Consider the following 15,629-nt stretch of genomic DNA (forward strand, 5'->3'; position numbering starts at 1 on the left):
CTCAGATTTTAATATTTGTATAGAATGTCACTCTAATACAGTTTTATCAGCTTACTCTATTTCATACTAGTAAAGAATAGAAGTACATGTCTGAGTATATGGAAACCAAAGCATTCCATGTATTTGTCCCCATGAATGAAAAGAGCTGTATCAGATATATTCTTGTGAAATTATCTGAGCAATTTCATTTAAAGTCACAAATTAGAAGAAATATCTACTTTATAATATCCAAGAGCATTACCTTTTGACTTTGGGAAATTTGTGAAATTCACAGTTACATAATGTATATCAGATGACGTTCTGTTATCATCTGAGGCATAAAGGAGTATTGATGATTGCCAGCTGTCAGACTTTTTACTTTTCTTTGGGTCACGTGTACTTGCCATTACCCCAATGATATGATTATTGCTAGTCTTTTCTCCTTCCTTTACTACGTCTGTGAAAATCGATACATCACCTGCAAAATGTATAAACAAAGAGCAAACATGAGTTTATAAGAAAAGTTGATCAGTACTTGGAAAAAAAACTTGATAGCTTGCTGTTCTGCTAGTCAAAGAGCCATCTTACTTTCAAACTGTTTAACCTTGGAGTTGGCCGTCGGATTAGGAAGGTGCAAAGTTTTGTTTAAGGCATGTTAAAAATTCAAGAATTATTACTACAGTAAACATTGACAAGTACCTAATAATGCCAGCAAGCCCATAACGGTCAACACCGGTTTTCTAACCATCTGTACATGAGATGGCTTTGTATTGTTCATCTGGAATCTTGCCGTCAGAGTCCTCTGAGTAAAGTTGTGGGGGTAATAGTTCATGAATCCATTATCGTTGCTTAGCAATGTGTAGTTGAAGCTTCTACTGTCATTCCAAAGCAGAAAATCCTGGTGCTGGTCTATCACCTAAAATAAAAATGAAATGAATAATAAAAATAAAAAAATAAGTAAATAACACCAACAATCCCATAAGCAATAACCTATATTTAATCATTGGTCAGTGTGGATTCACACATGTTGACTCATTTTCTTTTTAGACGTTACCAATAATTTAAAATAGAAGTCCAATTACTTCTGTATATAATTATATTAGGATTTATTAACTACATCAGGAGCAAGCAGCCTTTTGGCTGTTTTCTTTTTAAATTAACTTATGTGTAAACTAGGAATTATGCTGGGAATTATGTGTGGGTGCATTGCCGGCTTTGTCGGGTGTCATGTGCAGTGGCGTACACACAATCCATGGGGCCCCGGTGCGAAACTGATCCGTGCCCCCCCATCCCCCTCAACACATATATACAGACACACACACACACATACACACAGACAGACACACATACATGCACCCCTCGACAGACACATACATACAGACACACACACATACAGAGACACACACACACATACAGAGACACAGAGACACACACACAGAGACACACGCACATACATATGGGGCCCCATGGATTGTGTGTACGCCACTGCATACATAGACACACACGTACATACAGAGACACAGACACGCATACAGAGACACAGACAGAGACACAGGCACACACATACAGAGACACAGGCACACATACAGAGACACAGACAAACATACAGACACACACAGAAACACACACACAGATAGAGACACAGACACACACACATACAGTGTGAGCAGATAGAATTAGGAAACCGCGCCCTAAACAGTGTGATACAAATAAATTGTATACGTACAAAAGTGTATATGCGATGGTCTATGTCCAATTGACCTCAAAATACAAGGACATAGAAAAAAAACAATAGTGCAATATCGTAGATATAACCAGCAGGTAATGTGAATACTTTTAAAGCAGTTACACTCCCATTTCCCAGAGCTATCCCAGAGCTCAGCTGTGGACGGTACAATCCCCGTCTCAGGATATACTGCAGAGTGCATCTTAGTAGTTCCGAGCCGGATACACGTAATATGTAGGGAAATAGAAATCCAATAGTGCAATATATATTGATAGAGTATATAAAAAATAAAAAAACAATAGTAGCGTACTCACATTTGCTAGAGCACAACCTGCTCTAGTCAGTATGGCATAGGTGGTATCATCCCCACCGGGGAATATGAAGGTAACCAGGAATTTGAGTGGAATCAGGTGTCCAAGATAAGTAAAATCAATAAAATAGTAATATGTAAAATATATACTATTTATTAACAAAAGTAACAAAAAAGTATCATACAAATAGTAAAAAAGTCCCACTTGACGCGTTTCACCTTAAAAATGCTTCCTCGGAAGTGTGGTTGAAGTCCTAATTCTGTCCGTTTATATAGGTATTCCAAATTGATTGATGATTTCCTGGTGTGATGTATGTAACGGATTGATGGGCACCCCAGCTGGGTACCTCCATTGAAGGATGCTCCTAGCGCTTCCTGAGGACTCCGAGCACTGCAGCAGACACCACAACCACCGAACCGGAGAAGCATCCGAATGCTCTCAAGCGACCCCTGCGACCGCAGTATGTACGCCGCTGGGCATGTGTGTATGTGACCTGTGAGTGGCTGGGGAAGGATATGGGTTAGGGTTAGGGTTAGAGGTAGGGTTAGGCGTAAGGGGTAGGGTTAGATTCCTGTCATCAGTCCCTTAAATTTCCCTCCCTCTCCTGTTTTGCCACTTTTCAGAAATCCAAAGCACTTCTGCACTTCCGAAATTCTGCACTTCGGCAATTTGGTTCAGCACTTCGGAAAATCGGACATTCATAAGCATCTAAAGGTCCGAATTGCCAAAATTCGGCCGAATTTGCATTCGGAACAAAACGAATTGCACATGTCTATAGAATAGCGGGCCCTTTTGACCGCCCTCCTTTTGCTAATTTTCTCCTTTAGGTTTAATTCCTAAAAAAGAGACTTTATTCGAAGAGGGTTATTCAGGTTAATTTCAGTGTCCTATGCATATTCTGATGATGCACTCGGATGGGTACATGAATTTGGACCGGGTGCAATGATTGGTAAGGTGGACATTGAGTAAGCATTTTAGGTTATTGCCAGTGCATCCCTCATCAAGTTTTATTTTGATAAATGTTCACCAATGGGTTGCTCCATTTCTTGTTTTTATTTCAAAGCTTTTCTTCATTTTGGAATGGGTTGTTGAGCCTATTCTATTGTACATTATCTGGATGATTTTGTTAATTAGTCCTAGTTCAGGTTCAGAATTTGTTATGTTGTTAAAGTTTTCTGTAGTTTAGCCGGATGGTTTGGTATTCCGTTAGCAGTGGAGAAGACAATATCAGGGACATGTATTCAATTCTTAGGGATAACAATCGACCCTGTTGCCTTTGAATGAAAGCTGCTAGCAAAAAGATTGATACATTTCGTTATTTGGCCTGTTAGCATTTGCAGGTTGTATTATGCCTATAGGAAGAAATGTTGTAGGCGAATGGCTTTGGCTTGTGTAAAAAGAAATCAATTCACAGTTTTGTAAAGATTTCTGCAGCAATTAACCCCTTAAGACCGCAGCCAAATGTACAAGTTGTGATCAAAACAAACGTAAACAAAACCTGGCATTTGCGCTATATGTCTGTCCAACCGTAATGCACCTCTTTCATATTAAATGCACCCACACTTATTATATATCATTTTATTCAGGGGAAACAGGGCTTTTGTTTAACATCAAATATTTAGGTATGGAACATAATTTGATATGAAAAAAAATATGGGAGAAAATAAGATTTATTTTTAATTTTTTTAGTTCTACTTGACATTTTAACTGTGAATGTCAAAATACTGTTTGCTTGTACTGCAATACAATACACATATTTGTATTCAGCGATGTCTCACGTGTAAAACAGTACCCCCTATGTACAGGTTTTATGGTGTTTTGGGAAGTTACAGGGTCAAATATAGCGTGTTACATATTTCAGTTTTTTCACATTGAAATTCGCCAGATTGGTTATGTTGCCTTTGAGACCATATGGTAGCCCAGGAATAAGAATTACCCCCATGATGGCATACCATTTGCAAAAGTAGACATCCCAAGGTATTGCAAATGGAGTATGTCCAGTCTTTTTCAGTAGCCACTTGGTCACAAACACTGGCAAAAGTTAGTGTTAATATTTGAAAATGCAAAAAACTAATTTGAACGCACATTTTGGCCAGTGTTTGTGACTAAGTGGCTACTAAAAAACTGAACATACCCTATTTGCAATACCCTGGGTTGTCTACTATTGCAAATGGTATGCCATCATGGGGGTAATTTTCATTCCTGGGCTACCATACGGTCTCAAAGGCAACCTGGCGAATTTTAATGTGAAAAAACTGAAACACAAGCCTTATATTTGACTCTGTAACTTTTGAAAACACCATAAAACCTGTACATGAGGGGTACTGTTGTACTCAGGAGACTTCGCTGAACACAAATATTAGTGTTTCAAAACAGTAAAACGTATCACAACAATTATATCGTCAGTGTAAGTGCCATTTGTGTGTGAAAAATGCAAAAAATGTCACTGTCACTGACGATATCGTTGTTGTAATATATTTTACTGTTTTGAAAAACTAATATTTGTGTTCAGCGAAATCTTCCGAGTAAAACAGTACCCCCCATGTACAGGTTTTATGGTGTCTTGGAAAGTTACAGGGTTAAATATAGTGCTAGAAAATTAAATTCCCTGAACTTTCGGCCTGGGTTGTCATGCAGGTCCTGCAAATTGTAATCAATAAAACGACCTAATTATGTAAATTTCTTACATAAATATATACGTAGAATTATTATATATATATATATATGTGTGTGTATATATATATATATGTATATAATTTTGTTCAATTATTTTTATTTATATATAGTTAAATATATATTGATATATACGTATATACTTAAGTTAAGAAAAAGAGACCCCCCAGGCGAGGGAAAAAGGGTCACCAGATATACCAACATAGCCGCAAAACCCCCATCACAGAAGAAACGTCTGTAGTATTTAATCTTTCTAACAAAGTACTAACAGAAGCACATCTTAGCCTCTTAGGTAAAGGTTTGACGTTCATACCGGTTCAAAAACCACAGTCATTTTCAGTAGAAATTGATATGTACAAAGTACAACGTACTCTATATGCCAATGAATATAGGAAGGAAGATTCTACACATCAATCACAGCCTTTTATTCAGAAGGAGAAAAAAGACATTAAATCAAACAACATGACTATTAAAACCTTTATACAGACTATACACAATGATGCGCTAAAAATTATAAAAACACCACCTAAACACAGACCTAATTTGACCATGGATGAAAAAGCTGCACTTCAAGATCTCCGTGATGATGTGAATATTGTAATTCGCCCCGCAGATAAAGGCGGAGGCGTTGTGATCCAATCATACCAGCAATACAAGTGCGAAATTATGCGACAACTGAATGATATATCCACATATCGGAAACTCACATATGATCCTGTTCAGTTATTTAAACAAAAGATCCAACAACTCATCGACATCGGCCTTCAGGCCGGTTATATCGATTCAAACACAGCAAAATATCTCAAAGTGACCCATCCTATACATCCTGTATTGTACACCCTGCCAAAGATCCACAAGTCCAGTCATAATCCACCTGGCAGACCCATAGTCTCGGCCAGAGGTGGTTTATTAGAACCTATTGCCAAATACGTGGATCATTACCTACAAGATTGTGTCAAAGAGCTGCCATTTTGCCTTAAAGACACCCAGGATCTTCTAGACCAACTTAGAGAACTAGGTCAGAATATACCAAGTGAATTTCTGTTTGCAACTTTAGACGTTCAGAATTTATATACAGCAATACCACAAGCAGACGGTATTGAAGCTGTCCGCATTAACTTGTCCAAATGTACATCATACAAAGGCCCCCCCATCGAGTTTATTTTGGAATTACTTACTATCGCACTCTCTTGCAACTATTTCAAATTCGAGGGTAATTTTTATTTGCAAACGTCTGGGACCGCTATGGGGGCGGCCATGGCTCCATCATATGCCAACATCTTCATGTCATGGTTTGAACAGCAATATATTTTTTCCACATATGCAAATAAAATACTAAAGTATTTTAGATTTGTGGATGACATCCTTCTCCTATGGACCACTACACATCAGGAACTGGAAGAGATGGTACAACATCTGAATACGTTGCCTACTACTATAAAATTTACTCTTAATCACCATTGTGACCAAATCCATTTTTTGGATGTTCTATTGTACAAAAAAACTGGTAACATTGGCTACACTTTATACCGCAAAGACACAGATAGAAATACCATTCTATCAGCCACCAGTTTTCACCCTCAACATTTAAAAGACTCTTTACCCATTTCTCAGTTCCTCAGAGTCCTACGTTACAATAGTGATACTTCTAACATGAACATCCAGCTGGCAGAAATGAAACAACGTTTTATCGACAGAGGCTATGCCCCCCGCACATTGGAGATTGCTGAACAAAGAGCCAGAGTACGCCTAGCTTCCAGTGCCAACACCAAAACCATGAAAACACAATTGTTTCTCCCTATGACCTACCATACAGCAACTACAAAAATAAGAAACACGATATACAGACACTGGGACGTGATACAAGCTGATAAGAATCTCCCTTCAATCTTCCAACAACGTCCCTTGATTAGCTACAAGAGAAACCGTAATCTGAGGGACCTACTAGTTCGCAATGACCCCATTCAATGTTATACTAAGAAAACATGGATCAAAAAGAAGGGCTGTTTTAATTTCACTGGTTGTGTAACATGCAGCCATATGCTGACCAGCACTTCATTTGCCCATCCACACACGGGCAAACGGATACCGATCAAGCATTACATCACTTGCACGACAGACCATGTCATCTACATGGTGACCTGTCCATGTGGACTATCGTATGTCGGGAAGACAGACCTCACATTACGTGATAGGATGCGGGGTCATCGATCCGGAATAATGACGGCATATAGGGACCAGACCACAGAAAAACCTGTGGCTAAACATTTTTGGGCTATGCAGCACCATCTTCCCACACTTAAATTTATCGGAATTGATCATGTACCTCCTCTTGTCCGTGGTGGTGATCATTCTAAAATCCTTCTACAGAGAGAATCCTATTGGATCCACTACTTGGACACAGTTACACCCAAGGGACTAAATGAAAACAATGTATATTCAATGTTCATGTGAGCCTTGTAGTATTAAGATTCCTTCATTTTCATTTTTTCTGTTATATTTTTCATATACTCTTCATTTATTATTTTTTTCATGGGTTTTATTTTTTATTTTTATTTCTTTTCACCAGTGGCTTTATGTCAATGATTGGCGGAAGCATGGAGTTTCCTTTTGCTCAGCTCAGGCAGATATTACCGCTTCATTCCAGAATTGATGTAGGTAGCAATAATATGCTTCCAGCTTGTTTAGTATATTAACAAATGTTTTTCCTAAAGGCCACTGATTATGGTTTAGATAATCAGGAGTGTCGCGTATGGTTAATCCCTGTGTTTTTATTTACTTTTGGCATTTTGATATGTATAAAGCAAACATACGTTACAATTACTGGCGTAAGCCTGTAACACAGTTTCTTTTTGTTTAAGCTCAGGCGGATACTACTGTCACATACCTGAACTGATGTAGGTAGTAATGATATGCTTATAGCATGTTTAGTATATTAACAAATGTTTTCCCTAAAGGCCTCCTATCATGGTTCAGAGAACCAGGAGTGTTGCGTATGGTTAGTCCCTGTGTTTTCATTCACTTGTGGCATTTTGATATGTATACAGCAAACACATGCTATAATTATGATTTTTTGAGGAATCAATCCTTTTGAGGATAATATCTAGAGACAGGTGTCTTTTTAGTTTGTGGCTGGAGTCTAGCTTTCATTAGACCCATGTATTTTCTGTTGTTTTTTATATATTACAAGTTTTTCCTTCTGTATACAGCAATCACATGCTATAAGCATGCTATAATTATGATTTTTTGAGGAATCAATCCTTTTGAGGACAATATTTAGAGACAGGTGTCTTTTTAGTTTGTGGCTGGAGTCTAGCTTTCATATACATTAGACCCATGTTGTACTGCTGTTTCTTTATATACTACAAGTTTTTCCTTCTGTATACAGCAATCACATGCTTTTCAGTTCATCGTGTGTCTATATCAGGTACTATGCTAAATTTTCCTACTTGTGGCTTCCAGTCATCTATTTTATTTACTTCTCTTTTATTTTTATTTTTTCTGTCTACATGGAATTTCAGATTATTCTATTTGTGGGTAGTTAGATATTTAGTAGGTCGTCCTTCTGATCATCCTAGTCCTCTAGAAAGGAAATATACTCAGATAGTACATGTATACAGTTGAACAAGTCAGTGTCATCTGTGCAGTCCAGTACATACTCATTAGTACTAACATTTTATTAGTACATCTTATAATATGCTTTAGTGCATAGAACATGCAAGATCCAGTACCCTTGCACAAATCTTACATATACAGCAATGTATGAATATATGTTGTTCTCTGCTCTTGATTTTATTTTATTTCATTTTATTTAGGATGTCATGTATATATATTTTCTCACTACTTTGCATTCACTTGGTGGCTACACTTTATCACTTGTGTGTTTTTTTACACCACGCACAGTATTGCACACCACTAGTTATTGTCTACCAGTGCTCTTTTCTGGCATCAGGGTTAAGTAGACCCTTCAGCAGTTTTCACTTAGTCCTCCCTAATGCTTCACTTGTGCCCGGCATGTAATCATGTTCTGTGTATATTGTTGCCTCGGCAACCACTTTGACTCCGCCTGACGTCCCGATCACGTGACGTCCTATACGGCTTCCAATCACTTCCGGGTTGTAACGGACAGACTCACTCCTCCTCACTTCACCATTGGGTAAGTGCACTTTCTTTTAGATTTGTATTTGATATATAAACACAGTACTGTCATGTACTCTATGATCTTGAAAAAGACCCGGCAGGGTCGAAACGTCGATTGATTTTTGTACACTTTTTTGATGACCAAATAAAGCACCAATTTGTCCACTAATTTGAAGACCTGTGAGTGCATTTTGATTTTTTTCATTTATGAGTATATATATCTGACGCCAGCAATTTGCACCCAGGCACATGTGATATAATTAATTATTTTTGGAGGAGAGTGCCAAGCTTTCATTTGTTTACTTATGTATATAGATATATATATTATTTTGTTCTACATGTATTTTGATATCAATATATATATATTGATTTTAAAATAAAGTTAGAACGAAATTACGCATGTATATATATTTTTTATCTATTTTTTATTATTTTTTATTTTATTTTTTAACGTATTTATATATTTATTTATTTATTATATATAAATATATATATATAATGAAAATTATATATATATTTAATCAATATCATTGTACGTGTATTTTTAAATTAATATATATAGAATTATGTATATATTAATATTAAAATACACATAGACAGTGTATGTATATTTATGTGTATGTGTGTATATGTGTATATATACTTAGATCATATATATAATAAATATATACCGTATATACTCGAGTATAAGCCGACCCGAATATAAGCCGAGGCCCCTAATTTTATCCCAAAAAACTGGGAAAACGTATTGACTCGAGTATAAGACTAGGGTGGGAAATGCAGCAGCTACTGGTAAATTTCTAAATAAAATTAGATCCTAAAAAAAATATATTAATTGAATATTTATTTACAGTGTGTGTATAATGAATGCAGTGTGTGCGTATGTGTGTGTGTATGAGTGCAGCGTGTGTGTATGAGTGCAGCGTGTGTGTGCATGAATGCAGTGTGTGTGTGCATGAATGCAGTGTGTGTGTGTATGAATGCAGTGTGTGAATGCAGTGTGTGCAGGGCCGGTGCAAGGATATTTGCCGCCGTAGGCAAAAAAATGTTGCCGCCCCCTCCCCCCCCCATATGTCCTGACTTCCCCTCCTCCTCCCTCAGTGGTCCTTACCTCCCCACCCCCGTGTTCCTTCACCCCCCCCCAGTGGTCCTGACTCACCCCTCCCCTAGTGGTCCTTACCCTTCCCTCCCCTAGTGGTCCTTACTTCCCCCTCCCCTCCCATAGTGGTCCTTATCCCACCCCCTCCCTCTCATAGTGGTCCTTATCGCCCTTCTCCCTCCCATAGTGTTCCTTATCCCCCCCATCCCTCCCATAGTGGTCCTTATACCCCCCATCCCTCCCATAGTGGTCCTTATCCCACCCCCTCCCATAGTGGTCCTTATACCCCCCTCCCTCCAATAGTGGTCCTTATCCCCCCCCCTCCCTCCCATAGTGGTCCTTATACCCCCCTCCCTCCAATAGTGGTCCTTATCCCCCCCCCTCCCTCCCATAGTGGTCCTTATCCCCCCCCTCCCTCCCATAGTGGTCCTTATACCCCCCTCCCTCCAATAGTGGTCCTTATCCCCCCCCCTCCCTCCCATAGTGGTCCTTATCCCCCCCTCCCTCCCATAGTGGTCCTTATACCCCCCTCCCTCCAATAGTGGTCCTCATCCCCCCCCCTCCCTCCCATAGTGGTCCTTATACCCCCCTCCCTCCCAAAGTGGTCCTTATACCCCCCTCCCTCCCATAGTGGTCCTTAACCCACCCCATCCCTCCCATAGTGGTCCTTATACCCCCCCCCCTCCCCTCCCATAGTGGTCCTTATACCCCTTTTTTTTGTTATACATTTTTTTTTTATTATTTATTATTTTTTATTATTATTTCTTATTTTATTTTTTTTTTATTTTTTTCGTCCCCCCTCCCTGCTTGATATATGGCAGGGAGGGGGGCTCTCCTTCCCTGGTGGTCCAGTGGCAGTTCAGTGGGGGGGAGAGGGGGGCTGGCAGAGCTGTAACTTACCTTTCCTGCAGCTCCTGTCAGCTCTCTCCTCCTCTGCGCCGTCCGGTCAGCTCTTCTGTCAGCTTACACTGTAAGTCTCGCGAGAGCCGCGGCTCTCGCGAGATTTACACTGGGAGCTGACCGAGGTGCTGACCGGACGGCGCAGAGGAGGAGAGAGCTGACAGGAGCTGCAGGAAAGGTAAGTTACAGCTCTGCCAGCCCCCCTCTCCCCCCAGTCTGTATTATGGCAATGCAAATTGCCATAATACAGACTATGACTCGAGTATAAGCCGAGTTGGGGTTTTTCAGCCCAAAAAATGGGCTGAAAAACTCGTCTTATACTCGAGTATATACGGTATATGATCTAAGTATATATTATTTACTTATACACTGATTTAACTTATTTTATTTTCAAGCAGCAGGGGGAGTTCCTGTCATTACAGGCACTCCCCCTGCTAGCATTGACATGGACGGCTATGCCGTCCATGTGATCGCAGGGTCCTCGCAAGGACCTTATGATCACATAAGGAGGGCTGAAGAGGACGGAGGGGGACTCCCTGGGCTCCCAGGTAAGTCCCCATACCGCGATCGCCGGCGACCGAGTAAGTACAATAGATCGCAGGGCGTTCTATGCCACCCTGCGGCGTTTAGAGCCACCAAAATAAGGACGGCATAGAACGCCCTGCGGTCTTAAGGGGTTAAAGAAAACTTAACGTTTGGGATCAATTATTACAAGAATACAATGGCTGTTCATTATTGCAAACAGAATTTCAGGAAAATGAAGCTTCAGGATTATTTGTGGATGTCGCAGGGTCAGTTGGTTTTGGCATATTCTGGAACAAAAAATGGGCCTTTGCGCAGTGGCCAGATGAATGGGTGGAGCGAGGTTTAACCACAAATTTAACCCTGCTGCAACTGTTACCAATTGTATCAGCAATTTAGACAAACAACTGCAGAGTAAACAAATTTGCTCCACTGTGACAATAAGTCGTGGTACATTTCATTAATTCATTGCATTCTATAGGTGGCTTTGTTATTAATTTGTTGTGAAAGCTAGTATAGTTATGTTTTAAACATATTTGGTTGAGGGCTGTGCATATTCCGGGTATTAGAAATAAAATAGCTGAGGCTATCTCTCGCTGTCAGCTCAGAGCTTTCAGAAGTTTAGCGCTGAAAGCAGAAGAAAAGTACTGGGAATTGCAAAAAATGCCTTTGGCAATTAATCTGGACGAGTTGATCCAGTAGGTGGTAATATAGAAGCTGCCTTCTCTTTTGTGATTCAATGTATTAATAATGGTATATCTAAACACACCATCTCCAGACGCTTAGCAGGTGTAACATAATTTTGCGTTTTTTAGGTAAGCCAGTAGTGGGGAATGCATTTGTGATTAAACAGTTGTTATAAGGTTATTCTAAAGGGGTTCGAGTTGCTGATGGTAGGCGTCCCAAAGTATATTTGTTTTCAGCAGCTTTTCTTTAGGCTTTTGCAGCATTTAGGATCAGTGAGTTGGTTTATTTCAGTAGAGTCACAGGTAGATATTTGTTTGTAATCTTCAAAAGCCGATGGATTAATTTGTCAAGTATCAAGGAAGGCAGAGTTTGCCCAGTGGAGACATTGCGTGCATTCTTAGCTGTCTCCCCTGTGGTACATCGTCCTCTGTTGGTGCATATATCACGGTTTCAATTCCAGAGGGTTTTGCAGTTAGGCTTTGAAAGGCTTGGTTATAAAGGCATATTTGTTAACACATTCTTTCAGATTTGGGGCAGAAACTGAAGCAGCTAAATTAGGTTTTGGAACAGAGGCAATTAAGAAGATTGGAAGGTGGGAGTAAAAAAATTGATGTTATATTTGTGAGATGACATGATGTAATTTTTTTTTTCTTTCCTCCTTTCACTCTTATTATTTCTTCAGGTATCGTAACGAATGTTTGGGTTGTAGGTCATTCCTTGTAAAACGGGCCATGCAAAGAGCAGGAGCAAGGATATATGGCCTGAATTTGGACTTCAATCGTGATGACGTTGCACTATATTGGAAAGGTGTAGGTCGTCTGCGAATACATCAGTTAATGGAGCTCAGATTAGAGTGCGCATCAACTGGCCTTCTCCAGATATTTTAATAATTCATATAGGGGGTCATGATATAGGTGTTGTTAAATCTGTTCAGTTATTACGTAATGTTTAAGGTGTTCTTTTGGAATTGAGAAAGTTATTCCCTTAGACCATTCTAGTTTGGTCAGAGATGGTACAGTGCTGGCGATGGACAGTAAACCAAGAGTTAAAGGCACGGGAGAGAGTGTGTAAAGAATTGAAGTAAGCAATGTCAAGATTTTGCCTTGTTTCATACAGGCATTTAGAATTAGATCAGAAAGAACAAGGCCTGTTTAGTAAGGACCAAGTTCATTTGTCATTTATCGGTGTGGACATTTTAATGTGGATTTGCGAAACATGATAGAAAGGGCCTTTGCTATGGGGGCCTAAGCTGGGGTAGTTCTACCTCAGCTGAGGCGGTGGGGCAAAGTCATCCTCAGGTTCAAGTTCCAAGGAATGATATGTGTTAAATGGTTGTATATAAAAAGGTGGTCAGGTTAGCTATGACTGACTAGCAATTAAGTAATTTTGAAAGTTAAAGTTTTGGAAGTAAAGTAAAAGGTTTATGTATATATGTTACCGTTATCAAGTTATGGTGGTATGCCACTTTAAAGCTTTAAATAAATACCACGGCCAAGCCCACTGAAACATAAATAAACTGTGTTTGTGTTTATTGTGTGGTCCAAGTTATTTATGCGAAATATTGCCTACCATACATATAGCTTAGCTATTTATTATTTAATGGTAAATTTCCAACAAATCCTGGTGTAATGACATAGACTTGGAGATTCCTTTCAAGCTGAATTCAGTTGACTTTAGGTCAATTGGATGTTTGGCCGAAATTCTGACTTCCGAATTAGAATCTTTGGAAAACCGACCTGCGTAAACCCAAACATGCTTGTTTTGATTTGTGACTCAGAATATCATTCCTGGTGCCAGAAAAAAGACTGTGGAATAGAGAACAGTCTTTTCTTGTTGATGGGGGCAAATAAGCAGTAGGGATGTGCATGGGGAAAATATTCGGTATTTCGACACTTCGGATGTTCTCTTGCAGCCGCTTAGTAGATAATTCCCTAATTCCCACGGTATTAGGGAGCTATCTACCAAAAGGCTAAAAGACCTAAATTGTTCTTTCAGCCAAATTTACTAATACTAAGTAAAAATTAGTTAGTATTAGTACATTCTGCCCCTACTCGCTAAACCGCCTGTGGCTGCTCACTGTTAAAAAAAAAAAAAAAAACTGTTGGTTTGGATGGATTATTTTTTCAGCGTGTTTTTTTTTTTCCCTTCTGATTTTTTTTTGCACTCTGTTTTTTTTTTTGTTTTTTTTTAAAGTATTTTTGGGCCCCCACCCACCGCTCAGGGGTGGGGGCCGGGTGGGTAGGACAATAGGTCCCCACCCCTTATTCTTCTTTAGGGCCCCCTCCCGCTGCTCAGCGGTGGGTGCCAGGGGGGAGGAGGACAATAAGTCCCCCCCTTTGAAGTATTTTAGGGCCCACACCCACCGCTCAGGGATGGGGGCCGGGGGGGGGGGGCAATAGGTCCCCCCTTTAGTTTAAAAACCCCCACTCGCGCATCACGGGTGTGGGCTCGGGAGGGGGGACACGGTTTTTGTTTTTTAACAGTGAGCAGCCACAAGCTGCTCACTGTTTAATAGACATGCAACTACTCACGGTATAGCGAGTAGGGGCAGATTATTTACTAATACTAAGTAATTATTAGTAAATTTGGCTGAAAGACCAATTTAGGTCTTTCAGCCTTTTGGTAGATAGTTCCCTAATACCGTGGGAATTAGGGAGTTATCTACTTACTCATCCCCATCCATTGACTGTAATGGAAGTAACACATTTTATATGAATGTGTGTTACTTGATTGTTGTAAGTGTTGCAAATGCTTACAGCTGAATCCTGGCTATGTTTGTATACTTTTTATTTAAACTGGTATACAGTGTAACATTCTTCATTCTTCCACTTCGGAATTCCGGCACTTTGGAAATTCAGCAATTCAGCTATTTGGACATTCGGAAGTCTCCGAATGTCCGAATTGCCCGAAATTCGTCCGAAGTAACATTCGGAACGAAACGAATTGCACGTCTAATAAACAGCTTAGTTTGACATGAAGGACAAAAGTTCTGTCCAATTATGTGGAGAACACTTACCAACGCTTACCATCAAAAGCTACCTACTGGCCTTAGAACAATTTCTAACAAAGTAACAAGACCATCAGCATAGGGGTGGATTGCACAGTTCATGTGTACATACCTGAAGCTGACCAGAAGCTCCAGGAAATTGTAAGTACTCCTATTTATTTCACTAGTAACTGGATATACTACATTATATTATGTTCCTTTGTCCTCTTGTCTTTTTTATTGCACTACTCCTACTCAGATTTGAGGACACGTTTAAGGCGCTGCTTCCCTGCTTTTTCATACAGTATCTACTCAAAGAAAGACAGAGATTGGTTTGGGAAGTCCAGGTTGCCATAAATGTAACAGACAAGTGCCAGAAATCTCACCATTTTATCTATCATTAATGATGAACTCTCCACCTTCAAAATGTGGGAAAAAATTATATATTTTGGTCCAACTTTTGGAACTTGTCGTCAGTTTGTCACAATTCACTGTTTAGTAAATAAGCCACTTAAAACATAAAAGCATAGAATGTAACGGCAGGTAAGAACCATTCAGTCCAGTTAGACATGAAACTCAAGCCCATCATATTAGAAAAGTAGCTTA

At 39.5% G+C, this 15,629-nt stretch overlaps 1 protein-coding gene across 2 annotated transcripts in view; it reads right to left on the reverse strand.

The window, feature by feature from the left end:
* IDUA (alpha-L-iduronidase) overlaps positions 1-15,629 on the reverse strand; it is a 140,074-nt gene that overhangs the window by 13,423 nt on the left and 111,022 nt on the right. For both annotated transcript variants that reach the window (XM_063458719.1, XM_063458721.1), the window contains exons 8-9: positions 679-895; positions 242-457 (exon numbers count right to left, since the gene is read on the reverse strand). In XM_063458719.1, coding sequence (XP_063314789.1) covers positions 242-457; positions 679-895 — 433 coding nt within the window. The remainder of the gene's footprint in view (positions 1-241; positions 458-678; positions 896-15,629) is intronic.

The sequence above is a fragment of the Pelobates fuscus genome, chromosome 6, assembly GCF_036172605.1.
Source record: "Pelobates fuscus isolate aPelFus1 chromosome 6, aPelFus1.pri, whole genome shotgun sequence".
NCBI classification, from domain to species: Eukaryota; Metazoa; Chordata; class Amphibia; order Anura; family Pelobatidae; genus Pelobates; species Pelobates fuscus.